This window comes from Heterocephalus glaber, unplaced genomic scaffold, assembly GCF_053883595.1.
Source record: "Heterocephalus glaber isolate CG9 unplaced genomic scaffold, H.glaber_assembly_v1.0 deba00001481, whole genome shotgun sequence".
Lineage (NCBI taxonomy): Eukaryota > Metazoa > Chordata > Mammalia > Rodentia > Bathyergidae > Heterocephalus > Heterocephalus glaber.
The window spans coordinates 18,762,563-18,790,488 of record NW_028258317.1 but is presented as its reverse complement, the minus strand read 5'-3'; the positions used below and the strand labels follow the sequence as shown (position 1 = coordinate 18,790,488).

The following is a 27,926-nucleotide window of genomic DNA, read 5'->3' as shown; positions in this document are numbered from 1 at the left end:
AGCTAAGCAACCCTTGGGTTCCATCTCCAGTACCCACTCCCCCTCAAAAAATTCTTAGTTTGCAAGGTAGATTTGGCCTGCAAACTGTAGTTTGTCAACTCCTGGTCCATGCAATCAACAAAACAATCAGTTAAGCCCTGTTGTGTAGTGTTTATCAGTTTTCCAACTACCAATGTGATGTCACTGCACAAGAAGTTGGGAAGAGATGAGCAGCAGCGTTACCATTATACACTCCATTTTAAAGATATGATAGATATCAATACTTTGAAGTGCACAGATAATGGTAAAATGTAGCAATAATTACGAAGTGATTATATATTACCTTTGTTTTTTAAATAATTTAATTATATGTTTACATAATTTAATTTTTTAATATTGGCTGTGTGCAACAAGCAGTCTGTAGAACCCCTGAAGACTGTTGGAGTGACTCCACCATGTCCTGCCCACGCTCCAGCTGTTCCCCGCAGCTCTCCCTGGAAAATGCCAAGCTCAGGCTCATGTTACCTGCTTCCTTCCTCCCCTAGACTGATGTGATGTCTTCTGTGGGCTCCCATTCAGACTTATCTCTTTCATAGCCACTAAACCCTAAACCTCCATTATTTTTTTGCCTGCTTTCCCTTGGAGAAAGGGGAATGAGCAAAGGGACCAAAGGTCCACAGAATCCCCAGGGCTTGGAAGATGCCTGGCATATAGAGGGCACTCGATAAATACCTGTAGAAAAGTGTGAAGGACTACAGCAGAGGGACTGTGGGGAAGAGATAGGATAGGTGAGTGGAGGTTCTGATACAAGGGCCTTGAATGCAGGGGATCAGACTGGGAAGGGAGGAAAAGGATTGTCCCCCAACCTCTCATTCCTGTGGAGCCTTTGCTGGGTGGCTGTGATCAGGCTTCTGACAACATGAAGCACCACTCTGCCTCTAACAGGCCTGGGAGTTCCCCCTCAGCCCACTCAGCCCAAATTTCAACTGTGAACATGAGAAGGGATTGAGACTCCCCAGTCTCTGGTGACCAGGTCAGGTAGCACTTTGTCTCTGGTCTCCTTTTGGTAAGCAGGAACCAAGGAACAATTTTTCACAGAGGAACAAACAAGGTCCTGAGCTGGCCTGACCAAAGCCCAGGTGTCCCAAGGTTTCCTCCTCAGCTATGAATACCCCAAATTCTGTTGAGGGCCATAGGTGCCCAGGCTCCCCAGGGTGTCCCAGCATCTTCACTGGCTTCTGACAAGGCAGCTCTTTCTCCAACAGAGGGACTGAATGCCATGGCTTTTCCCTTCCTTCCTCAGTATCCAGCCAAATAAGGAGGCAGCTCATTCTCCCTGATCCACCATCACCTGCCCCTCCTGTCAGCTTGCATGGATCCCTCCTAATTTCATGATACTGCCTTTCCTTCCCAGAAAAGGACCTTGGCTTCCAACCTAGAAGTAACCTCACCACAGGGCTCTTCTACCCTCTAGCCGCTCCACAGCTCATGGTAAGCCGTGATCCAGCCCAGCCCAGCATCATCTCTGCAGTTCCTGGAGGCAATGACCAAGTACTACAGGCAGCTGGCCTGCTGGAGCACCTCTCCCATCCTTGACCTTTACCTGGGATCCACCCCTTCTGACCCCTCCCCACAACACATACACACACCCGACTCTGGGGCCCAGGCTCCCCTGTCCACCTGTCCAGACCTGCCTCTGTCCTTTTGCCTGACACACCCAATCCAGCCAGTCCCTAGGGGCAGAATATCTAGTCTAGTCAGAGAAGAGCCAGAAGAGAAGTCCTGTGAGGGCAACTTCATCTCCACAGCTGATGTCCCTTTCCCAGCTCAGAAAGGATCCTGAGACCCTGAGAACTGCCAAGGCCTGGTGGTGGGTTAGTGGCCGAGACAGGACTGTAGAGGCCCCAGTTCCTTCTCACAGCCTCCAGCCAGGAGAGGCCGAGAGTTCTCCTGAGGAGCTGGGTGCCAGAGAAGCCACAGGGTGGTGAGCCCAGCTCTGGGAGAGAAAGCCCTTGGTGTAGAGTTTTGGGAGATTGGATTCCAGCTCTGCGTGGAGGGTAGGGAAACCAGACCAACTCGCTCAGTAATCAGGGTTTCTTACTGGTAGCATACTAAATGGGAGGGGGCAGTCCTCCCAAGGGCTGGCAATAGGGGGTGCATCATCAGCCTCAAAAGCAGGAAAACTAATGTGCAAGGCCCTGGGTTCGATTCTCAACCCTGGAGTTGGGGTGGGGGTGGGGACTGTCTAAAAGTCAGTCTGCTGCTACTTGTCAGCAGCAGCAGCAGCAACAATCCTTTTTTTTTTTTTTTTTTTTTTGCGGTACTGGTGATCAAACTCAGAACCTTGGCTTGCAAGGCAGGCGTGCACGGTCCTGCTAAGCTAAATCCCCCACCCAAGCAGCAGCAATTCTAAACAATGTCTGTGATAAAATACACAGATGGTGTAGAAGGCTCACACTGCCCTATCCTGTATGCCACTGTTTCTAGCTACTTATTTTAGTATATGTGCTACCGAAGAGAGCACTCTAGCTACTTATTTACCTTTACATTTCTGCCTATCAAATCCACACTATTTGTTAAATCATAAAGCAATTATATCTTTTGTGCTTTCTTTTTTTTTTTGGTACCGGAGATCGAACTCGGGACCTTGCGCTTGTGAGGCAGGCTCTGAAACCACTGAGCTAAATCCCCAGCCAAGCAATTATATCTTTTTTGGAGAATTTATGAATCTTTTTTAGGATACCTTTTTCTGAATGTTCACTTCAGAGTTTGGCTTTTTTTTTTGTGCTAGTGAGGATTAAACCCAGGGCCTTCACACTGAGCAACATCCCTAGACCTTTTTATGCTTACTTTGAGTCAGTCTCACTAAGTTACTCAGGAGGGACTCAAACTTGCTACCCTCCTTCCTCAGTCTCCTAAAATGTTTATTTGATTTGATTTTTTTTTTTTTTTTTTTGGAGACAGGGTCTTGCTGTGTAGTTCAGGATGGACTTGAACTCACTATGTAGCCCAGGCTGGTCTTGAACTCGTGCTGATCCTCCTGCCTCAGCCTCCTGTGTGCTGGGATTACAGGTATACCCAGCACTTCTGAAAGTCTTTAGAAATACTACCTTTGTTTTTTCATTGATGCTAGGAATCAAACCCAGAGCCTCTTGCCTGCTAGTCACTCTACCACTGAGCTATACCCTCAACACCAAGAAATAGTAATCCCAGGGTACTTTTTTTCTCATTCAGTCATTCAACATCAGTGGAAGACCTCCTAAGTGCTGAGTGCTAGATGTGCGTTGGAGAGAAAAATCCCATCTCCATCCTGGAGAGTTTATAGGACTTAAAGGGAAGCTACTGGGTAAACAAGGACTCATAATGATGGAAGTAGAAGTAATAAGCACAGGGCCCATGGGAGTTGAGAAGAGGGCACCCAATGGGGAGGAACATCAGGGAAGGCTTCCCAGAGGAAAGGACATCCACTATTTTTTGGTACTGGAAATCAAACTCAGGGCCTCACACTTACCAGGCAGGCGCTGCACAACTGAGCTACATCCCCAGCCCGGGCATCCCCTTTAATAGCAGTGGTGGGAAGGAGTCAGCCAGGCAGAGAGGCAGGAGATCAGTGGGGCATGGTGCCACACACCTCTGACCCCAGTGCTTAGGAGGCTGAGGCAGATTTGAGGCCACCCTAGGCTATAGAGTGTACTCAAGGCCAGCTGAACAGAGCAAGACCCTGTCTCAAAAAAAAAGGGGGGGGGAGGGGAGATAGAAAGAATGGTCTCCCCATTCCCCATTCCCTTCCACAGAAGAAAAAACTCTTGCTAAGGCCAAGAGGGAGGTGGCTGAAAAATATCAGCTGTGATATTCTAGATGGCTGGAGCAGGATGGGGCACCAGGACATGGAAGAGGTCAGCCTGGGCTATACTTGCTGCTGAGAGTGATGAGGAGGCATTGAAGGTGTAAGGGAGAGTGGCAGAGAGGGTTAGTGTACAGCACCCTCTGGGGCTGGGGTGTAGCTCAGCAGCAGTGTACTTGCCTAGCATGCATAAGGCCCTGGGTTTCATCCCCAGAACCACCAAAACAAACTTTAAAGCATGGCTGTAGCTCAGAAGGATTTGGGGTGAATAGAATAGGTAGAGCAGAGGAACTGGTTAGGAGGCAACTGTAGGAACAAAGGTAAGAAATGGTGGTGACTGGAACAAAGGGAGTCACACCAGAGGTGGAAACAGAGGCTGGGCTGGAGCGCAGTGAGTGATTACTGTGGGAATGCAGGACTGAGAAGCCGGGGGCAACCTCCAGGCTGCTGGCTGGGGTGGCACCCTCTCTGACATGGGAGCAAGGAGGAGTAGGCTTAGTGCATAATTGGGTCTCATTTTCATAGTTAGTGTGTGGTACTCTCAGATTCATAATGCTGCTTAAATGTACCTTTATGTATGTGTGGAGGGTTTTTTAGTTTTGTAGATCAAGGCAGTACCCAGACCAGGTGTGGTGGCACACGCCTGTAATCCCAGCACTTGGGAGGCTGAGACAGGAGTTCTCAGTTCAAGCATAGTGAGTCCAAGACCACCCTGAACTAAGCAACACCTCTGTCTCAAAACAAAACAAAAAAAAGCTAGCTCTTGGTTGGCCATGGTAGTACACTCCTGTAATCCCAGCACTCAGGAGACTAAGGCAGGAGAATGGGTACAAGTTAGAGGCCAGCCTGGGCTACATAGTGAGTTCAAGGATAGCCTGAACTACATAGCAAGACTCTGTTAAAAAAAAAAAAAAAGCAGCTCTCAAAACATTCTGTGTATAGAGGGTTATCCTGGTGAGTTAAAGTGAAAAAAGGTGAGAGATGCAGCATAAAAGCCCATTTCATGAACCCCATTGCATTCTACTTTATCTACCAGCCTTTCATTCAACAACCAAGTCTGGTGCTGGGAAATAGACAAGTATTTTGGCCTCATAGAATTTATAATCTAGTAAATCAAAAACCAATAGGGAATTATAAAACACTAACACTCACATAAAACATTATTTTTGCCTCTCTTTTATAAATGTATGTCTTTTATTACAAATATAATGATGCCTATCAAAGAAAAGGTGAAACTACAAGAAATAAAAGTAAATTGCTCACAATTCAGAAATAACATAATGCCTATTAATGCTTTCATTCCTTTTCATCCATTAATCTCTCTAAAAAATTTTGTTGACATAATTGAAAAGAATTCTGTATCAGCCTGTTTGTATAATGTCTTTTTACCTAATGCTATGATTCTAGAATAATTATCAACTCTTCAGAATCATGATTTTAGTAACTAAGAGACAAACTACACACCACTTAATCTATCCTCTATCTCTTATTTAGTTTGTTTCCAATTTTTCAAAAAAAAAATTGAGAGAGGGTCTTGCTGTGCAGCCCAGGCTGCCCTCAACCTTGTGATCCTCCTGCCTCAGCCTCCCAAATACTAGGATTACAGGCATGCATTGCCACACTGAGTCTTCCAACTTTTTCAGTTTTATGTTTCATTTTTTAATTCATAAATACACATTTATATTTTAATATTTCAATATTAAAAACAACATTGAATTGAAGACCTTTGAGCAAAGGCTTTTTCTATGTCTTCAATTGTTTTCCCATGAATAAATCATCAGAAATGAAATAAATGGGATAAAGAATTTGAGAAATAGGGCCCAGGATTTAGCGTAGTGGTTCCACCGCCTGTCCCACAGGCACAAGGACCCTGATCCCTGGAACCAAAAAAAAAGAATATGAGAAATATTCCCAGGCATGGGGGCACATGCCTGTAATCCCAGCTATTCAAGAGGCTGAGACAGGAGGATCATGAGTTCAAGACCAGCCTGGACAACTTACCAAGACCCTTTTTTTTTCCTTTTGAAAAAAGAAAATAAGTGCCCACTTTGGCAGCATATGTACTAAGGTTGGAACGGTACAGAGAAGATTAGCATGGCCCCTGCACAAAAAGGACATGCAAATCTGTGAAGTGTTCTATACTAAAAGAAGAAAGAAAGCAAATATGAGAAATATGTTTATTTTAATTCTTTATATATTTATCTCTTGAACCATAAATTTTATTGTATGAGGTGAGGATTTTTTTTTTTTTTTACTTTCCAGAAATCAAAAAGGATCTTTTTTTAGGTACCTCCTCCTCATGCCATCCTATTTGTCCCCGGCTTCTTCAACCTCCCTTGGAGATCAAAAAGATGAATCAAGAGGTGACAGCATAAGCTGAGTTTCTCTTTGCCCTAATGTTGTTTGTTCATTTGTTTGTTTGTTTGTTTGAGACAGGATCTTGCTATGAAGTTCGGGCTGAGCCTGAACTCACTCTGTGGCCCAGGCTGACCTCAAACTCATGGTGATTCTTCTGCCTCAGCCTCCCAAATTCTGTGATCACAGGCATGTATTACCATGCCCAGCTTCTTTGTCCTAATTGTACGAAAGTGTTTTCCCTGTGTGAGTGACTTTCTCTAAGTGTCCTCGGTTTCTGATGAGTAACCAAACATGCTTCTTTACATGAACTTTGTCAGATGTGATTGTGCCAGCTGGGGATTTAGCTCAGTGGTTTCGCCACCTGCTGCACAAGCGCAAGGACCAGAGTTCAATCCCCGGTACCAAAAAAAAAAAAGAATTGATTGTGCCAAATTAGCTAAAAAGCCCTTTGAACACTGAAAAATAAACAAAATAGAAAAGAAGCCAAAAATAATTCAAGTTAATAAGTGAAAAGTATTTAGTACGATGCCCAGCACAAGCAAAGGGCTCAAGAAATCATATGTATTCCCTCCACAGACATTTATCGAGCCCCTACCAGAAGCCAGACACTGTGCCAGGCTCTGGGGACCTGACAGTGACCAAGACAAACACAGTTAAATGCCCGCCCAGAGTGTCCATCCAGTGGACGACATAGCCTTAGACACATGGTTACCCCGAGTGTCAAGTATGGGGAACTAGGGAGCTATCTTAGGCAGATAATCTGGTGAGAGTTTGAGGACACACTGGGGAAGACTAAAAAGGAAAATATTACTCAATATAATAAATAGGAATTTTAAGGCCAGGTTGGGCAGAGGCCATTGCCAGGGAGAGATTCAGGGCCTCCTGTCAGTGCACTACCCAGAATTCTCTCAATATCCTGGCAAAGGCAAAGTTCATGGCAAAGGCTCGGATCGAAATGAACCACCCCTGGACAGGACAGAGAGCAAAGGGAAGAGGCATGGCTGATCCAGTGAGGGAAGCCTGGGGGAGGCCAGAGGCTGGGAAGGCAGGGCAAGGGGAGCACAGTATGTCCCATGTGAGGACCTGTGTGAGGGGCTGGAAAGAAGATTGACGGTGGTAATGAGGAGGAGGTAGGGATGGGGCAGCAAACTAACGCAGAGGATAGGGAGCAGTGGTGACAGCATGAAGGACCATGTAGAGGACTTAGAGGTGAGGGGGACCTGGAACAGGTGGTGAGAGTGGGAGAGGAAGCTGAGAAATGTGTGACAAAGACAGGCCTGTGGCGGTGAAGATGGCCAGGGTGACAGACAGGTGAGGACAGCCCAGGTGGGACGGGGATGGAACTGGCAAGTGACAGGGCTGAGGAGGCAGTTGATGAATGATGGGATTGGTTCAGATGGCAACAGTCTTTGGCCCAGGGCTGGGGCAGGAATGCTAGCAACGCAGGAAAGGTCATGGTGGTGGGAACTGGGGCATGTGACAGCATAGGCACAAAAGGGGCAATGGTTGTGATGCAAAGATGACATGTGAATGACAGGGTGAAAGATGAGTGATGGACATCAAGGTGACCTTAGGAGACAGGAACTGTGGGTGATAATGGCAAATTAGACACCCATCCTGTCCTCTCCCCTGAGCCTGTTTCAACATTAGAACTGTTTTCTAGGCCTCAGGTCCCATGACTCAGTGCTGTGTATCAGCCATGTCCCTTGATAAGATCTCTAGGTGCAGCCACAGCCAGAGGGGCTGGCTGGGCGCCCATCCAGGTTGTGACTAGGCTGGACCCATTGAGAGATCCAAGCATGGAACCTTAGTGTCATCTCTGGCTCCTTCCTCCTGGGTCCACATCTACCCCAATCCAGAGTCCTCCAAGAGCTCTTACCATTCCTCTACTTGGAGAATATAGCATCTTCGACAACCTTTCTAGTCAGGGCTTTGTCTGTCCCACCAACTATGGGGTCTTCCACAACTGACCCCGTTAGAAGTTTCCACGTCTTCTAAAGCTTTCTTCTGACTATCCCTAAAAAGGCACAGGGGAGAAAGGTGGGCTTCAGGAGTGGGTTCTGAAAAATCCCATCCAGTTGTGTAAGGTGATGCATACCTGTGATCCCAGCTACTTGGGAAACTGAAGCAGGAGGATCACAAGTTCAATTTGGACAACTTAAATAAAAAGGGCTGGGGATGCAGCTTAGTCCAAAAGCCCTGGGGTCAATATCCAGTCCCACAAAAATAAAACAAAACAAAAACAAACAAGTGAAAAATTCCATCCATTCATCCCACAAATATTTATTGAGTCCTTTTGCAACATACTAGGGCCTGGCTTTTACAACCAGACCTGTCTTTTTGTCTCTATCAAGCTCCATCTGGGGGGGACAGACTTGTAAACAGTAATCACCATTAGGAGAAAGTGATACTCACTTGTAATTGAGGGGGCAAACTGCTTTTTACACCCTGAAGACAAAGACGGTCTCATTAAAGGAAATCTCAAGGCCTATCTATGCCAGTGATGCATGTAGTAGCATGTATAAAGCACTCCTTTGCTTTTTAACAGAAGGAAGAAAGGGAAAATGCACTGCATCTGGGTGAGCACAATGTTTCAGGGATCCCAGGAACTAGGCCAAGGTGGTGATGGAAATGTCAGGGCCTCAATATTTCCCCCTTTGAATCTAACAATTAGGATCAACTCAAGACAGAATTCTTAACTGTCTTTTGGCAGATTTCCCTGCTCCTTCCAATTCTGCTCCCAGCCAGTCTCTGTCGATAACCTTAAGTACCATATTTTGGACATGTTTTCCTAATCCTTTCATTTCAGTCTTACACTTGGCACCCCAGGTCCTCTTGACCAAGTCCCCTCCGTCGTTCCCTTCTGGTTTCCTGGGCAGCCTTTAGGAACTCTCTGTCCCTTTGCTCACACTGAGCCCTCTTTTTCACTGCCCTCCATCCTCTTTCACCCAAATCTAAGTGTGTTAGGACCCCAGAAAAGAAACGGATAATGCTAGGCCTGAGAGGAAGTTAAGCCTCTCCATCATTGCACACAACACCCTATGTGGTCCTGATGGTGAAACTGAGGCAAAGAGCAATGGTGGAACTTGCTGAGGCTCAGAGCAACCTGGAGCTGACACCCAGGTCCTCACCATACCGCACTAATCTGGTCTCTGTTGCAGGCAAAGCCTGGCCCCCACTGGCCCCTTCCTGCCCCCCTAGCTTGATGACAAATGGGCTCACAGAGCCACTACTCAAGAGCACTAGGAGCTTTGGGTTCCCCAGAACCTTTCTCACCTGGATGCTGCCCGCCTTGGCCTCATCCACCTTCCCAGAATCACCTGCCATCCCAAGGTCAACACAAAACTGCCTTCAGATCTCCCAGGGCACCATGATCTCCTGCCTTCAGACCTTTGCACAAGCAATTACCTAGAGGTAATGAGAACCCCTCAAGCCAATTTTTTCACAACCTCCAGGTCTCAGGCCAGATACATGGGCAGGTCAGATGCTTCTGAGCCTTAGAAGGACCCCAGAATTTGATTGAATGTTATTGTTGTCTTGAAATTCTAAACACTTTTTAAAATTTTTATTTATTTCTTCACTGGGTTTTTTTTTTGAGACAGGGTCTCACTATGTAGTTCAGGCTGGCTTTGAACTCACTATGTAGTCCAGGCTGGCCTCGAACTCATGGCCATCCTCCTGCCTCAGCCTCCCAAGTGCTAGGATTATAGGTGTGCGCCACTACACCTGGCTTCTAAACACTTTTTGGACGAGGACCCTGGCACGTTCCTTTTATACCGGGCCCTGCAAACTACATAGCCAGTCCTGTGCAAGTGTTTTGTTTCAGTAAAACATCCTAATTCCCAATTTCCTTTGATGGATTGCATCTGCAGTCTCCTCCACTAATTAGACTTTAAATTCCATAAAGGCAAAAACTGCACAGTAGGGTCTAGTTTCCCCTTACCTACTTGTCCTCAGTTTCCACTGAGGAATCCATTCTGGAGCTGACATCTCTCCTGGGGAATGTGACTTAGGCTACCCCATCAGGTCAGGCCATGCTCCTGACTCAGGGACAACATGTGACCAGGCTGATATAATCAGCTCATCTCAGGGTTTTTGCTGGGAAAGCTGACAGATGTGTTCTCTTCCCTGCCAAACATTAGCAAGTAAACCTATGGCTTGAAAACTACTACCAGCTATCTTGTAATCACAAGAGGACCCAAAAGCCAGGTGTGGTGGCACATGCCTGTAATCCCAGCACTCAAGAGGCTGAGGCAGGAGGATTGCCAAGAGTTCAAGGATAGCCTTGGGTACATAGTGAGTTCAAGGCCAGCCTGAACTACACAGCGGCCCTACCTCAAAAAAGCAAAACAAAAAAACAAACAAATGTAAGAAAATCTAGCCTTATGATGAGGCTGACAGCATGGAAGGAAAAGAGAAGAGACAGAAAGGTCATGGATGTTGGATCAAACCTCATTTGTACTTTTGATCTAAATTTTTCAGTTATGTGGCTGTAGCCACCTCTGCAGTAGTGTATACAGCTTGTTGCTCATATGGTTGCCCTAAGAGACCTGGAAAACACTGCTTCCTGGTGGATGTTCGTACCTCTGACCTCATGCTGTCACCAGTGTAGGCTCCAGACAGGTACATGGGGTGCCTTTGGGAAGCCCCAGGGCACAGTGGCAAGGATTCACATTGGATAAGTCATCATGTCTGTCTGCACCAAACTGCAAAACAAGGAGCATGTGATTGAGGTCCTGTGCAGGGCTAAGTTCAAGTTCCCTGGCCACCAGAAGATCCATATCTCAAAGTAGAGGATCTTCACCAAGTTTAATGCAGATGAATTTGAAGACAAGGGGACTGAGAAGAGCCTCATCCCCGATGGCTTGGGGCAAAATACATCCCAAACTGTGGTCCCCTGGACAAGGAGGGGCCTCACACTCTTGAAGGCTCCACTGTGCTGTCCCCTCCTTCAAATCAAGTTCATCAAGATAACTGTTTTTATTATTATTATGATAAAATCTTCACAGTTTGTTTGATCTGTTGCTTGCTGACCTTGACATCCACAATGAACACAAGTGTGTTGTTGTCCTCTGTCTTCTTCATAGCTGACTCCGTGGTCAGGGGGAACTTAATGATGGCATAGTGGTCAAGCTTGTTCCTCCTAGGGGTGCTCTTCTGAGGGTATTTGAGCTGCCTCGGGCCCCAGTATCCCTGGACAGCAAAGGGTGGGTGATGTGCACATCTTCTTCTTTTTGTGGCTGTGGAAGCCTTTCAGCACTGCCTTCTTGGCTTTCAAAGCTTTGGCTTCAGCTTTGGGAGGGGCAGGAGCTTCCTTCTTCATCTATGGCACCATCTTGGTAAAAAGGTCATCAAGAAATTGTATCTCCTCCTAAAGATACACACATATATACATACTTCAGTTATGTGAATCAATTACCACTGTTGCCCAAACCACAGAGCAGCATTTCCTCTTACGTGGATGCAAATGCTTCCTAGTGGATATTGTATATCTCTCATTCATTGTAGTTTTCCTAGTGCCTAGCATTAAAAAGGTACTCATGCTGGGGATTTTGCTCAGTGGTTTCACTGCCTGCTGCACAAGCACAAGGACCCGAGTTCGATCCCCGGTACCAAAAAATAAAAAATAAAAATAAATAAAAATAAAAAGGTACTTGTGCTGGTGGTGTAGCTCAGCAACAGAGTACTTGCCCAACATGCATAAGGCCCTAGGATTGATCCCCACCACCAATAATAAATAAATAAGAAGGAAAGAAAGAAAGAAAGAAAGAAAATGAGAGCGAGAAAGGAAAAATAAAAAAGCTGCTCAAACTGGGATTGCAGAGGTGAACAAAATCAGCAAAATTTCCAGCCTCCTGGGATTGACATTCCAATAGGTAAAACAAAATAAGATGTGCGGGGGCTGGGATTTAGCTCAGTGGCACTGTGCCTGCCTTGCAAGTGTGAGGTCCTGAGTTCAATCCCTGGTACCACAAAAAAAAATTAAAAAATAAAATCTAGTATCTTAGAAAAAAACTGGAAACATTTTAAATGTTCATCAACTGATGAATGGATAAATAAAATATAGTACGCGTAGCCTGTGGAATACTATTCAGCAAGAACAAGAAACAAACTCCTGATACTTGGATAAAGCCAAAAACATTACTCTGAGTGAAAGAGGCCAGACACAAGAGGCCATACTATGTATGACACCATTTATAGGAAATGTTCAGAAAGGGGAATTACAGAGACAGAGTAGATTAGTGGTTATTGGTAGCTGAGGGTGGGAACAGGATTAACTACAAATGCGCATGATGGGCCTTTCTGAGGTAGTGAAAATGTTCTAAAATTGATTTATGGAGACCATAACTTGGTAAAGATATCTGTGAATTGTATATTTGAAAAAAGTGCTCAATAGTGTTCGATGAACAAATAAATAAATTAAACCCAAGGCCTCTTGAAAGGCTAGGGTGCAGTGTTGCCAGGAGACCCTTTCAGAAGCATCTCTCCAGAGGTCTGCAGGCCTCCCAATACTTCAAAGGAAGCTGCTTCCTCTTTCCTGGCTAGGACCCAAATCCCTGGACAGCCTAGAACAGTTACCTTCTGTTCCCCGCAGCCAGGAGGGCCTGCCAAGGCTTCTCTATGTAGTCAGATGTCCCTGGGCTTAAACATCCCTGAGACTGGGGAGCCAGAACTAGACTGGTCATTGCTTTACTCAATTGCTTCGTGCAGGTCACTTGTGTTTGGGACTAAGCCTCCTGCTCTGTAGAATAACAGTAAGAATGTTAAAAGGTGAATTCAGAGGGTGAGATGGCCCAACTGTTTGGTTGCCTTGGATTCTAAACTTCTGCATGACAGATGAGCAGTTCTCACAGCTGGATATCAGGAAATTCACTCAGTCCTGCTGATCACTTATCCAGCAAGTATTTGCTGACAGTTACTGTGTGCCCTGCCCAGACACTAGGACTCTGTCACATTCTTCAAATCTGTTTCCTGACCTCTTGCTTTGAAAATCTGAGTTGTACCCCAACATGGTGGAACAGGCATGTAATCCCACCATTCTGAGAGGCTGAGGTGGGAAGATTGCAAATTCAAGCCCAGTCTGGGCAATTTAGAGACTTAGTAAGACCCTGTGTGAAAAAAAAAAAGTAAAAGGTCTGGAGATATAGTTCAGTGCAAAGGCCTAGGGTTCAATCTCTAGTATCACCAAAATTATAAATAAATAAAAAATTTTAAATCTGAGTTGCGATTTCAAAACCTAAAGATTTCCCTACCCCACTTTTTGACTTTTGTGACTTGTTCATAGTATCATAATACCTCTTCTTTTCCCTCCACTCCTACATTAACCTTTCAAATACTTCCAGCCCGTCAGGCTCAGTGCACAGATAGGTGGCTTCTGGCCCCCCTGCATGTAGGAGTGGGGGCAAGTGTGCATCTAAGTCTGAATGCACCTGTGTATGTCTACCTGTGCTGAAGCATGCTTGACTATAAGATCATGTGTGAATGTAAGGATGTGGAGATTAGGTATGTAAGCCTGTGAATGTGGAATACACTGGTGTGTATGAGTGTGTTTGAGTGTGTTTGAACATCTATCTGAGCATGTGAATGAATGACAGTGTAACAATGAGTTACAATGGCAGAGTATGAGTGTGCATGTACGAATGTAGATGGGTTGAGCGTTGAGTGACTGAGGGTGTAAATGTGTTTGTGTGAACGTGTGCACACCCCAGTCCTTCATCAGTCCCAGCAGATACACCTCACGTGTATACAGCACATACAAACCTCCAAGAGCCAAAGGTGGCTCAAGCTGTAAACACTTAGTCTAATAAAGGGATGACTTTAAGCACAGGCAGGGGTCACTGTTCAGTTCCTCACCCTGGATGTGATACCGCTAAAGGTTACCTCTATCCAGAAAGGGTTCCCTCAGACCAGGGCCTGCCATTTTCTTGCCCCTTCAGGCCAGCCCGCCTCTCCCCCTCCCTCTGCCTGTTTCTAGCCCAGCCTCAGCAGTGACCTGAGCAGAGAGGTGAAAGATGAGGAGTGTAGGGGGACATTCCAGGTGCCTCCTCAAGTATGGGGGTGCAGGTCCATGGAGACCAGCAGTGGACCTTGTCCAGATGATTATCAGAGCTACCGGAGTCCTCCCTCCCCTCCCACAGCTGCTCCTAACCTGTCCTCCTTAGCTCTGAGCACTGTGAAGAGCCCTGACAAAAATCCATCTCCCCTCACAGCTTTTGCTTTTTTTTTTTTTTGGTACCAGGGATCGAACAGGGGACCTTGCTCTTGCAAGGCAGGCTGAGGAACCACTGAGCTAAATCCCAGGCCCAAGCCCTCACAGCTTTTGAAATAGGCAGAGACTACAGCTAAGGGTGCAGCTCAATAGCATGGCGCTTGCCTGGCATGTCAGAGGTCCCGGGTTCAATTGCCAGCACCACAAAAAGACAAAAAAAAAAAAGAAAGAAAATCTGCAAACCAGAGAATGGTGAGAGTGTACCAAAATGGTTTCCTTGAAGCAAGAAGAGAGGTTGCTGGTCTGTCTCAGGAATGTGATGGCGATGACGATGCCTCCTCATGAGGGCCCTATGAACTGTGAGTCGGGAAAGTGTGCAGCCAGGCTTGGAAGTCCCCCACTTGATTCCCCAAGGTGTCTCCTCTAGCGCCAGAACCGTGGAGCTCCCAAGGGGTCTTAGTCAGCCTGGGAGTCTAGCCTCAGTCTCTCCAACTTAAGCAGGATCAGGTTTCCCAAAAACATCTAGAGTCCAGGAAGATGGAAGCCAGAGCTCCTGTCCCACTTATCCCTTCTCCGGAAAACTCAGGCTCCTAAGAAAGGAACCATTGAGTATTCTTTCACTTTGAGGGCTCAGAGAATTTGACAGAGGTTTTGAGTGTTAATGAACTAGAGGCTTAGAGGGTAGTGTGTGAGTAAAGTCAGGGAGACAATCCGTCCCAGGTTGAGGGCACAAGCAAAATCCTAGTCTCCATCCAGCACTGTTCCGAAAAGTGTGCTAGCTCACTTAATTCTCACCTTATGCAACCTAATGTGGTAAGTACTACTACCCCATTTCACAGATGAAGAAGCCAAAGCACAGGGAGGTGAAATCAGCCAGGGATCTGTCAAGGATCAATAGTGTCCTGTGAGAGCTTCACTAAGGACCAAGAGCAGGCATCCATTACTTCCTCTGCTGGAAGAGGGAGGCCGGGACAGCCTTCCAGTGGAGCCCTGACCAGGCGTGGGTACCAGAACCCTCCACTCCCCACCCTTCCTGCCCTCTGATTTCCCACCTATACCTTCTACTTGCCAAAGCCAACTGGAAGCCAGAGGATGACAGGGCCCAGGTGACATAGGCTCCTGGGCACAGATCAGGGCAGAGATTGGACCTGGCTAAATGAGACTTCCACCTGCCCCAGGTCTCATGGCTGGCATGGGCTAGTTTGTAACCTAGGAGATCTGGATCCAGAGATGCCACAAAGTGCTGGAGGCAGGATGAGGCACAGGGTGGAGGATGAGAAGACTGGATTCTGGGACAGGTTCTGCTGCACTACTCTGGCCCACCCTTGGTGAGACTCTAGGCCTCAGTTTCTTTTTACACAAAGCAGAGGTGGTCTCTATTGGCACCCTCCACAGCCAAGTTGCCCAGGCCAGACTGAGCCTCTTTGTTCCTACTTGCCACCCTCATTACTTGAGATAAACCTGTTGCCTCAGGCAGGTGTAGGGCCCCTTCCCTAGTCCCTGAGGAGGCCACTCCCAGCTGTTGGGTAGGCACGTCCCTCTTTTGCCTCTTCAGACTCAGGAATTCTACTGGAAAGCCCCTGTTAGTCTCCCTGAAAACCGCGGAGTCTCATGTCTCCTTTTTTTGCACTACCAGTATTCCTTGGGCCCACACCTCAGGGGCCCCACCCCAAAGAGCACAGGCTCCTTCCTTGCAGTGAGGAGGTACAGTCCTGCTTAGGCCAGACTCATAAACCCTTCCCTGGAGGATGCAGGCTGTCTTTGGCCTCCGGGGTCTCTGTACTGTGTGGGTAGTCCCTTTTCTCCCCTTCCCACCACACCCAACTCTATCCCACCTGTGTTTCCCCAAGCCTAGAAGTGCCTCACCCAGATATTCAGAAAAACAAAATCAAGGAGAAAGGTTTAGCAAGAGGAGCTCATTACCAGAAATTAAGGCAGAGGTATGTCCTGGGGCCAGATGAGCGGGACTGGGCTGGCAGGAGAGTGACTCTGAGGTACAGGCAGAAATATGCACCAACCAAGTACATAGATGTGCTCCAAGTACTCTAAGAGATGGGACCAGAGGTCCACACAGAGATGTCCAGGGCACACGGCATGCTCACTTAGAGGTGTACAAAAAGGCAGTGGCACCCCTTGCTGCTTTTTGCTGTCTTCCACTGCCATGAACTGTTTCCCTTGTTGCTTTTGCTACCTTGTTCATGCCATGTTGTTTCTCTTCTCCGATGCCCGTTTGCCATCTACTCTGCCTTGAAGCCAGCCAATTATGGACTGAATCCTCTACAAACTGTGAGCTAAATAAACCCTTTCCCCATTAAAAAAAAAAAAAAAAAAAAAAAAAAAAAAAGCAGTGGCAGAATATGGACAGAGCCAGAGATACACTTGGTCCAAGGCTCAGACCCACAGAGACATAACCAGGGATAATGGAAGACAGGCACCATCAGAAGCACTAAAAATGCACACTTGCATTTATACACACAGCCACACTTGGACATGCAGGTATTCAAAGGAACAGGAAACAGGCTCAAGTTTCAGGGAGGCTGATTTCAGTCAGAGTACGTCAAAACTTTTAAGATAACATGAGTTTCGGCCAGGGATGTAGCTCAGCGGCACAGCACCTGCCTGGCAAGCGTGAGGCCCTGAAGTCGATTTCTGGTACCAAAAAAAGAGAAAACATGGGTCCCTCCAAAGGATTGGTACAGAAAGAAGGACAGAAGTGGGGCCCTTGAGGAAGCACAGTATATGGCTACCCTCCAGTGGGATGATTTTCATGTCCACCCTGGAAAATGGATTACATGGGAAAAAGATGATACTTTACTATATTTGCTGTAGGAGGTATGCTTTGCATTTTTTCTTTCTTCATTTTTTTTGCCGGGGGCAGTACTGGAGGTTCAACCTTGGCCTTGTGCATGCTAGATAAGCACCCTACTTCTGAGCTATATCTCTAGCTCATTATTTTATTCTATTTTATTGAGATAGGGTCATGCTAAATTGCCCAGGCTAGCATAGAATTTGTGATTTTCCTGCCTCAGCCTCCTGAGCAGCTGCACTTGCATTACAGGCTTATACCACTGTGCCCAGGTGGAGGTGAAGTTTTCCTTTTAGAAATTGCTAACAGCCCTGGAGAGGTGGGGAGGCAGGAAGCTTTCCCCCTGTCCCTGGAGGAGTCACACAGCTTCTGCTGGACTCTTGTCCCTGTTCGTGCCCATTGCTCCTGGTTCTGGCCAGGCTTACCCTTTCTCACGTGGTCTGACCCTCTACCCTACATACTCCCTTGGCTGTGTACACCTCTGCCCTGTGCACCTGGGCATGTGGCTCCCTGCTCTTTCCTTCTCCCCTTCCCAAGGGCCTTCTAGAATCAAGGCACAGCAAGACATCACCCCCCTCTTCCTCCTTCCCCTGTCAGAAAAACTCAGAATAATGGAATGAATCTAAGGTGGAAGAAGATGTTGAATTCAATGACCTTTAAAAAACAGCTTTCAGCCGAGCATGGTGTTGCCCTTCTTTCCCTCTCTCCTTAATCCCAAAGTCACAGATGAGAAAGCTGAGGTTCAGGAAAAGAACACTAGTACTCCAATGTTATACAAGACAGAGGCCAAGTTGGGCCTCAAATTCCTAGCCCTAACCTTCAGCCATGGGCTGACTAGTCAGAGTCAACAACCAGATTTGACAAAGGAGCCGGGCATGGTGGTAGATGTTTGTAATCCCAGCACTCTGGGAGGCTGAGGCAGGAGGATCACAAGTTTGACCTCAACTTGGGCAACTTAGTGATTTAGAAAGACCCTGTCTCAAAATGCAAATTCAAAAAGGGATGGGACTAGTTCCTTTATATTCCACAAATGAATTCACACTGGAGACAGCCCCTATAAATGCAAGGAATGTGGGAAAACCTTCAGACATTCTAGTCATCTTCGCAGACATGAAATGGCTCACTAGAGAGAAATCTCATGTATATAAGCAAAGAGGCAAAGCCTTCACCATTCCCATACCCTTCAAATACATGGAAGAGTCCACACTGTAGAGAAACCACATAAAGCTAAGCAAAATGAGAGAACTATTCATGTGTTCCATTTCCCTTCAAGTACACATTGGGAAGACTTTATCTGTAAGTGCTGTTGTAGTGTTCAATTTTCCTAGTACTCTTCAAATAAATGAAAGGATTCGTACTGGACTCACATATTACATGTGTGAGCAATGGGGGGGATCGCTAAGGGGGATGGGACTGAGTGTGGTGGTGCACGCCTATAATCCCAGCACTCAGGAGGCTGAGACAGGAGGATCATCATTAGTTTGAGGCCAGCCTGTGCTACATAGAGTGTTCCAGCCTGAGTGACACAGTGAGACCCTGTCTCAACAAAACAGGATGGAGATATATCACAGTGTGAAGGCCCTGGGTTCAATCTACAGTACCAAAAAAAAAAAAGAGAGAGAGAGGTAGGGGCATCAAAGGTGGGACCCCTGTAGCTGAAATAAAAGTGCAGCCACCTTCCCCTCCTCCCAAGATTTATGCTTCTTCTCAGGGCCTAGGTAGGGGACACACCCTCTGGCTCAGGCCCCTCTAGCATTCCAGACATTCCCCTTGTGGAGTGGGGGGACAAGGGAGTTGTAGAGACCTGAGGTAGAATTGCCTTGTTCCACTCCTCCCTCCCAGAGTCCTGGCTGTGAGACCCCATTTGCCAGCCACTCTCTATGGCCTTGATCTCCTCGCCTTCGAGGAAAAGTACAGACTCCCAAAAGCCCAAAACCAGTCTTCCGAAGGCCCCAGGGACCTTCCAGCTCCCATGGGGTTAACTCTGTTGGAGAGCTCAGGGAAATTTAAGTCAGTATCAGTAAAGGAAAGCAGAAATATAGAGAGCTTCTCAGGCTCAGGTTACTGAGCTCCTTGCATCCCAAGGCTAACATCAGACAGTACCTCTGCCTAACTGGGCATAGGTGCCTCTGACGAAACAAATGAAACAGAGAGGAACAGGGATGAATACAAAGGTGGTTCTAGGCTTGGGCAAGTGACTGTAGATGGCAAAGGAGTGAAGAAAGAAGGTATAACTTACTTCTTGAATGAGGAGGCATTAGAGCAGATCGGGAAGATTTTAAGGAGCAAAGACGTGAGTTGGAGTTTCCCAGTGAAGGCCTCTGGTAGGAAGCACAGAAGCATGTGAAGTAGGCTGAGCTGAGATGGAGGAGCATTGTGAGGGACAGCAGGGACAAGGGCCAGTTCTGGAGGGCAGTGGCAGGTGGAAGGCTTTACACTGTCTCTGGTTGGATGGGAACCACAGGTTCTCCTCTTCCAGCAGGAGTTTCGGAAAGACTCCCTCTGAGGGCAGTGTGGACTGACTGGTGGGCCTGGAGGCAGGAAGGTTTCTCAGGGGATAGTAGCCAAGGTCTGGGTAGAGGTGAGGGACACTGAACAGCTCTGTGGAAGGCACACAGATTCCTAGTCTGATTGGTCTCTTCCAGCAACAGGAAACTCCTTCTCTCTGTTCTTCCCTTGGGGCACCTGTGGCTGGGAGGTTCCTCCATACATGGGGCTCCAGCCTGGCTGTCTGGCTGAAGTGTGGGTGCAGGGAATGGGAAGATGCTATTCACAGCATTGAGGATGCCCAGAAGGATGGATGCTGGGGACCACAGGGTGCAAGCTGAGAGGCTTGGTGAAAAGGCTCTCTGACCTCTCTGTGTCTACCTGGGTAGGGCCAGAGTTTAACCCCCATAGCACCCTGACCAGATTAGACACCCAGCTGGCCACCCTGGGAATTTGTGGCCAGACGTGCTGAAGCTCCTTAACTGACCCCAGGAAAACCACAGCACAAACAGAAAGATATCTGCACAATTGGCAATTTTAGCCATACATTTTATTGGGTTTTTTTTTTATAAAAGGCAAAAGATTACACTGTTGAGTGGAGGATTAAAGGGGTGAAGACCCTTTTATTAAAGTGGAGTCTCCCAACCCCCATCCCAAGATTGTAACATCTGCTATATATATTTTAAAAACAAAATAGGACCAGGGATTTAGCTCAGTGGCTCTGCTGCCTGCCTCACAAGCACAAGGACCCGAGTTCAATCCTCGGTACCAAAAAACCCCCAAAAAACTGCCCACCTATTTTAAAAACAAAATAAAAGCAAACATAAAACTTATGACCTGGACTTCACACCCTATGCCATGCCTACTTTATGACAGAAACATGTTACACAGCTCCTACTCAGGGAATCTAGACCTCCAGACCTGAGCAGGGGCCCCTCCTCCCAACAGCCTGAAGAAGCCCCACTCAGAAAAAAGGCAGACACACACCTACTCAGAAACACACACACCTGGACCCTCCTCCTCCATATGGAACCCCTAAATATGCATACTTTGGTACTTCCCTCACTCACAGAGGGACACAGTGCCTTCTCCCTTCCCTTTGGCTTTCTGCACCATTAGGATCCTTTAGGAAAGCTTGGTTTCTTGCCCTGAATATCTGGGAAACCACACACACACATACACACACACACACACACACACACACACACACATATGACTGACTGCTGCCCATTCTCTCCTCTGTCCAACTGGGCAGGGTCCAGTGGAAATCCTGGAGGAAGTGGTCGAGCTGGGGTAGACACGGAGGGGGAACACAAATAGGCTTCTAAGGCATGGTCCCTGCACAGTCATTAATGCTCCAGGGAAGGGACAGTAAAGGTATGCCCACTGCCTGCTCAGATCTGCTCCTTGTGCTTCACATGGGCCAACTTCACATTCTCCTGCTCGGTGGAGGGTGGGGGCTGCTCCAGGTGGCAGCCGATCATGAGTTGGTACACGAAGACACCTGCAATGGAGCCCAGGAGTGGAGAGACGATGGGCACCCACCACCAGTGCCGGCCAGTCCTGGAGAACAGACATGTGTGGTCAGGAAGGGGATGGGGCGGGGCAAAGCAGAGTGGGCTGGGGTAAGCTGAGTGGGCACTGTACTCACGTGAAGACTTCTGAGCCCCACCCAGCGAGGGCAGTGAAAAGGCGGGGGCCAAAGTCCCGGGCAGGGTTGACGGCATAGCCAGAGTTGAAGCCCATGGAGGTGCCAATGACTAGGACCACAAGACCCACAGTGAAGGCCTCCAAGCCACGGGGAACAGGATTGTTGTAGGGGTCAACAATGGCCAGCACACATACGATGAGGGAGGCTGTGCCTATGAACTGGGGAGTTGGGAAAACAGAATGAGGAATAGCTCTCTCCTACACTCTTACCCCACCATCTGTCCTCTGCAGTTCCTAGAATCCTGCTGCCTAAAACAATGATGCAAGGGCTGGGGATTTAGCTCAGTAGCACCGCGCTTGCCTGGCAAGCGCAAGGTCCTGAGTTCAATCCCCAGTAACAGGAAAAAAAAAAACTTAAAAAATAAAGAAAGAAATGGTGCAAGAATATTTGGAGTAGAGCAGGGCATAGTGGCGCACACCTGTAATCCCAGCACTGGAGAGGCTGAGGCAGGAGGATTGCTTCGGGCTACACAGTGAGTTGAGGGCCAGCCTGAACTGCAAAGGGAGACCCAGCCTCAAAAAAACAAACAAACAAAAAATGTTTGGAGCATAAGAATTCACTGGGGAGCTGCATGTTTTATGCCACCATGCTCTGTGCTCACAAATTGAGAAATTCTGCTGTAGTCAAGGAGTCCTGCCTATTAACCAGCTCATGAGCAACCAGAGGAGCTTGGACCTCCTCCTTGCATTCCCCTCACACATTACCAGTCCATACCTGGTCGAAGAAGCCATTGACCATGTCCAAGTGTCCAGAGGGGTAGGTGGCAAAGATACCAGCTGTGCCGTTGGGACCTGAGACTATAAGCTCGTTGTTGGCGAAGGCCCAGATTGCATCTAGTGATAGATTAGACCCGGAGTGGGTGAGGGCAGAGGCCTGAACCAGCCTCCCCTATCAGGCTGGTCCTCCCTACCCTCTCAGAGGTCATGAGTGAGCAGAATCACTGCTGTATTACTCCGGAGGCACAGCAGGGTGGGTGAAGTGGGTGGGGTGGGGTGGAGGACCTGAGACTGCTCTTGCCCAACTCATTTCTTTCCCCTTGCCCGCTACTTTGGGCCTGTGAGTCATGAGCCTGGGGCCTGGGCAGGACTCACTTGTCTGTCATCAAAAAGCCTGGTATTAACAGGTCCCAAGCAAGGTGGGGGCGGGGGGTGGAGGAAGGCAGGGTGGGAAATCTTACCATAATACAGCCCAAAAATGATCCCAGCACCCAAGAAGGCTCCCAACGTCTGAGCCAGGGTGTAGATGGGGAGCTTGATCCAGGGCTCTCGTGCCAGGAAGCACATGGCAAAGGTCACAGCAGGGTTCAGGTGGGCCCCTACATAGACAGGAGATAGAACCTATTAGCTATAGCCAACTGCAGTGGGGATGCCAGGGCTCCCCACAGATTCTTCCTCTCTGGTCCTAGAAAGAAGGGGTGCAGAGAAAAACTTCTTGTAAAAGATGGCAGTTGGACTATGTAACAGGCAGACTCCTAATCATGTGATTCTAAGGTAAGAGATGAAAGTTCTAAGTGTCAAGTTTCTTCTCCACCCTCCTCTCCCAAAGTGAGGTCACTGCTATGACCTGCTGCTGGGAATGTCTCCCACCCCGAATCAATGGAATATACCTACTGGGAATGCTGTTGAGGGTCAAAGTTTGAGGGTGGAGTTAAGGACTTACCAGAGACCTGGCCAGCTATGAGGATCCCCAGGGTGACAGCAAAGCCAAAGGCCAGGTTAATGGTGAGGAAGCCACCATGTGTGCCCCGGCTGAGCACTACCTGGGCCACAGAGCCACAGCCAAACATCTGTGTCAAGGAACAACAAGGAAGAGAGGGTGAGGTCCCTCTGAGCCCCAGCAACTCTCACTCTGGGGGGAAGGAGTGAGGCCAGCAACCTCTACCCGCCAGCACCATGAAGACTGGAGGTCCTTCCTAGAATCCAGTGCAAGTCCCTTCTGCTGTGACTGCATGTACCAGACAAGGAGATGTGCCTTCCCACCCCTCATGTCCAAGCTCTAATATGACAGAAGCTTATGAAAGGGACTGGAAGCGGGTCTATGACTGGAAGCTTAGAAGATAATTGAAGTAGAGTCATTGCTTTTTCTTGAATCCCAAGGGGGTGTTGAGGGACAGCTTTCACTGTCATGCAGCTCTTTCCCCAGCTTTTCAGGCCTGGCCCACAGAAGTGGAAGCTTTCCCTCATCCCTCAGCTGCCCTAAAGCAGAGCTCAGGAGGTGGTGGTAGTGGTTTGGGGAGGGGTTGCTGCCTAGTGCATGGGAAGAGGCCAAAAGTGGTGGAATCTACTTCTCCTAAGTCTAGGAGGTCAGAAGCCTGGCCTCACCATGTTCCCTTGTCAGCACATTCACCCTCCTTGGCCTGTCCCTACCCCAGCACCTCCTCTCCACCTGTCCTGACCTCTCTGCTTTTAAGAGATCCAGGTACTCCACTCAGCTATGGAGGCCCTCAACACAGGCTCTGAGTGGCTTCTCTTGGTAGTCCCAGTGTGGGATCTAAGCGGAGAAAGTGGAGGCTATTCTGAACTTGCTCCCAGGGATGGAGAAAGTTTATTACATTAATTTTGTTTGTTTGGGTTTTTGGGGGTTTTTTTTGAGGCAGCATCTCACAATGTAGCTCAGGCTGGCCTCAAACTGGCAGCAATTCTCCTGCCTCAGCCTCCTAAGTGCTGGGATTACAGGCATGTGCCATCAGGCCAGGCAGAAAAAGAGAAAGTTGAAAGGGGACTAAGCTCCCTGATGTTCTGCAAATACAGAACATACTACATGTCTATTTCCCTTGTTCAAATGTGAAAATACTTCTGATTATCTATCACAAGCTATTGCCCTGAGCCCCCAGCAAATTCCAAAGTAGCTCAAGTCCTAGTTTAGGGTCTCCTCACCTACTTTTCTATTACTAAATGTCTGGAACTGTGCTTTCCGTCCTGTGCATTCTAATGGGTCAGTGCCTGTGTAATGAGTTCTTAAGAATTTGATTATCATCTGTCAGAAATACCAAGAGATAGGGCCAGGGATTTAGCTCCGTGGCACCACGCCTGCCTAGCAAGCCCAAGGTCCTGAGTTGGATCCCCAGTACCAAAAAAAAGAAAAAAAGAAATACCAAGAGATAGCAGGGAAGCCAAGGACAGTGGTGCAAGGCAAAGGTGCACAGGCAGGTGAGAACAAAGATCAGAGATTGTGAGTAGGGGTGAAGGGGGTGGGGCAGACACATGGGGTCTGGGAGGTTCTGCCAGGCCAGGCCCTGGCCTCAGCTCTTTGCCTGCTTGAGGCCCAGACCTGGCTCCATCCCAAGAGGCCTTGGAGGGAGGAGCTGTCAGAGCCAGTTCTACCACCTTGGGGCTAATCTTCCTCTTCCCCAACCCCTGCTCCCAAGTTCTTGGCCAGCCCCCACCCTGCCTGCCTTACTAGATACCTCAGAGAAAGGAGCTTCCCTCATTCCAAAGCCAGCCCCAATTCTGCCACTGCCGTTCTAGACCCCTAACCCATAGAACTATGCAAGCAAGCCCTCACCCACCACCTGAGGACCCCCCAGGGTTGGCCCCTACTTGTTGGGCAGCCGTGAGGTCCTGCTTTTCACTGACACCTGATGCCTCTCATCCACCTGAGCCCAAAAAGCCTTCTACACAAACCTAACACCCTTCTTTTGTGGCCTAGGATAAACCAAGTGATCCTAGGGCTCAGGGAGAGAACTGGCTGCTCCTTTTTGGGGGGGGGAAGGGTAAACTGATACTTGGGAAGGGATAAGGAAGGAAGGCCCTCTATGAAATGGAAGACCCTTTCCTTTGTCTTGCCCAAAACAGGTTGCTGGAGTCATGAATTAGAGAAGTGGGGGCTTCGAGGCAAGAGGACACTAAAGGTATCCCCTAATTCTCATCTTGGCACAGGGGAGAGAGGGTGTGGGGACAACTGATATGGCCACTAGTCTTATGAAGCCAGAATATGAGGTCCCTTCCCCCCAATTCTCTGAGCCCTATTTACCCCCTAGTTAAGCTTCCTAGTCTCCAGGACACTGGCTAGTCTGTATTATGTAGGACTGAGGCTGGGGTTGGAAAGAGTAAATCTAATCACTGCAATGGAAGAACCAAATCCAGAAGAAACCTAGAGGAAAACACATGTGACCAAACGAGAGGCTGAACAGGAGAATAACTGGCGCAGGAAATGTAAACTATAACTGGCACATCTGCCAGATAGAACTGAGAAGAAAGCCAGGGAGGGGAAGTATCTCACTCAGAGTCCATTGTGGGAGTAACTGAGGGCCAGCAAATTTCTGCACAGAAGCTGACAGCTTCTGTTTGGGTAACTGACAGAGTCACTCTGCAGGAGGGGAGCAACTTTCAGAGACACCACATCCTCTATGTTAGGGTCCAGCTTCCTCCCACAGACTCCAGATGGACTTTCCTTTCTTTCCTGCTTTCCATTTTTGTAACCCATGTGGCCTGCACCCTCTGCCCCAATTTGTAGCAAACTGCTCTCACTTTGCTGCAACTTTTGGACTTTCTGAGGCTTAATTATTCATTAGGGGCCAGACACCCAGATAACCTCATCAGGGTCCATTTACTTCTGTCCACACCACTGCCACCCAGGGGTGGGACTCCGGGAGCCAGGAGAAAGGGACCAGTGGTCCCATACTGCAGGGGGGACACTTTCTGCAGCCTGTAGGCTGAGTCACCGGCAAGGGAGCAGAGCTGCCAGTGAGGAGTAAGAGCTGTCATTCTGACAAAGAGTCAGAGCCGTCAGAGCTGGGGATAGACCTGTGGGGAAGAGGGCTTCAGCTCAGCCCCCGGGGTTAACCCTGGCAAGGGAGCTGGGAGTGGATTGGGGCTATCTCAAAACAGTTCTTCCCACGAGCAGAGCTTTGGGGCGCACAGGCACTGAAGGGAGAAGAGCTGTCCGGCTCCCCCCACTCACCACGAGGATAAGGGTCCCCAGACACTCAGCCATCGCCTGACGAAGCAGCCGGTAGCGGATGTGGATGATCTCCCCGCAGCGTGACACCAGTTCCTTCTGTCGACCCATGGCTCTGGCGGCGGGCGGCAGGTGTGTGTAGGGCGCAGCGAGCAGAGGCCAGGAGCGCCTTGGCGCCCTGCCCCTTATAGCCCTCGGAGGCCGGCCCCGCCCGCTGGGCTCCCAGGAGGAGGTGTGGCTGCCACCATCCACCACCTAGCCTGGGGGCACTGGTGGGGATGCTGGAGGGAGAGAGGGTGAGGAAGGTCTGGTGGGCTGTGAGGAGCTTTGGAGAGGGGTGGGCCCACCGAGAGCACTAGAGGAGGGAGTGTCACAGCGGGTGGGAGAGAGCCGGAGTGGGGCGCATGTAAGATAAGTAGTGTGTGGGACCATGGCTGAGAATGGAGCTACCAAGAAAGACCATGTGAGCCCGGCCAGGCGGCCCACGCTAATCTCAGCACTGGGAAGGCTGAGGCAGAAGGATCGCCATGAGTTCAAGGCCAGCCTGAATGACACAGCAAGACCCTGTTTTAAAAAAAACAACACAAATAATAGAATAGTAAGACCTAGTGTGGGCCCAGTCACAGTGAACCCTGTGGGTATCCCACCACCTGGGGGACGGGAAGATGCAGCAGAAAGGGAAGGAACAGGGTCCAACTCCACAGGATGACTGGACCCAGAAGCAGGTCTTCAGAGAGCTAGAGGGAGGGGGCTGTGAGAAGAAACACTCACAGTGCAGAGCCAGGTGGGCACACTGAGCACTGGTGGAGTTCCATCTAGAATTCACAAGCCCTTCGTGTGTAGCATGTGTTGGCCAGCTGTGTCCATACATGATGTAGCTCTGTCGTGCCTGATCATGCTTGCTGGACATTCCTCATGGCTGTGCACATGCCTGTTGAACATGGCTGGGCTAACTGAGCCTGTCACATATGTAGCTGCATGCACTGTTCACATGGCTGCAGAGGCTGAGCTTCGGTTGTCCTGACACGCCACATGCTACATCTTACCAGAAGGGTGAGTTCCAGCTGTTTTTAACCCTCTCCTCATCTGGTCTGGATGATCTGACCTAGGAAGGCTCTGTCCCTTTAAAATAAAAAATTAGGACTGGGGATTTAGCTCAGTGGTTCAGGGCCGCCTGCCTCTGCCTCTCAAGCATAAGGTCCCGAGTTCGATCCCTGGTACGAAAAAATTAAATTAAATTAAAAATAGAATAAAATAAAAAATTTTAAAAAACAAATTAAAGGGCTGAGGATGTAGCTCAGTGGCACAGCACCTGGCAAGTATCAGGTCCTGAATTCGATCCCCAATACCAAAAAACCCAAAAAATAACAACAAATTAAATTGGTCAAATTATAGGGGTATTAGCCCTATCTGAGGGAGATTTGGGGGCAACCTTGCTCCCTATGCTATTTATTTATTTATTTATTTATTTATTTATTTATTTATTTATTTTCAGTGCTGGCATTGAACCAAGGGCCTACCATTGAACTTACACCCCATCCCTAAATTGTATTTATTTAGATTTTGGGTTTGGGGGAGTGTTTGTTTGTTTTTTGAGGCAGGGTCTCACTTGGTAGTTCAGGCTGGCCTTGGG

The 27,926-nt window shown here is 48.3% G+C and overlaps 1 protein-coding gene and 1 non-coding gene across 2 annotated transcripts; one reads left to right on the top strand and one right to left on the bottom strand.

Annotated features, from left to right (window-relative positions):
- The first annotated feature begins 5,862 nt into the window (after positions 1–5,862).
- Positions 5,863–5,969, top strand: LOC147825857 (U6 spliceosomal RNA). Its single transcript, XR_015440180.1, has one exon. It is a non-coding gene; the product is annotated as a U6 spliceosomal RNA (small nuclear RNA).
- Positions 5,970–20,215: 14,246 nt separating this feature from the next.
- Positions 20,216–26,456, bottom strand: Aqp3 (aquaporin 3 (Gill blood group)). The gene is made up of 6 exons (XM_004838405.3): positions 26,297–26,456; positions 23,054–23,180; positions 22,572–22,709; positions 22,109–22,227; positions 21,335–21,552; positions 20,216–21,246 (listed from the first exon to the last, which is right to left on the bottom strand). Exons 1-6 carry the CDS (start codon positions 26,402–26,404, stop codon positions 21,078–21,080), a joined length of 879 nt encoding a protein of 292 aa, XP_004838462.1. The 5' UTR covers positions 26,405–26,456; the 3' UTR covers positions 20,216–21,077.
- Positions 26,457–27,926: the final 1,470 nt, after the last annotated feature.

What these genes read in the sequence shown, in the direction of transcription:
- Aqp3 (XM_004838405.3), bottom strand. Translation starts at nt 26,404, where the DNA reads ATGGGTCGACAGAAGGAACTGGTGTCACGCTGCGGGGAGATCATCCAC. An exon ending in CATAGCTGGCCAGGTCTCTG is followed by an intron (nt 22,710 to 23,053) that starts GTAAGTCCTTAA and finishes CTGTCTATGTAG; the next exon opens with GGGCCCACCTGAACCCTGCT. An exon ending in TGGGGCTCAGAAGTCTTCAC is followed by an intron (nt 21,247 to 21,334) that starts GTGAGTACAGTG and finishes TCTGTTCTCCAG; the next exon opens with GACTGGCCGGCACTGGTGGT.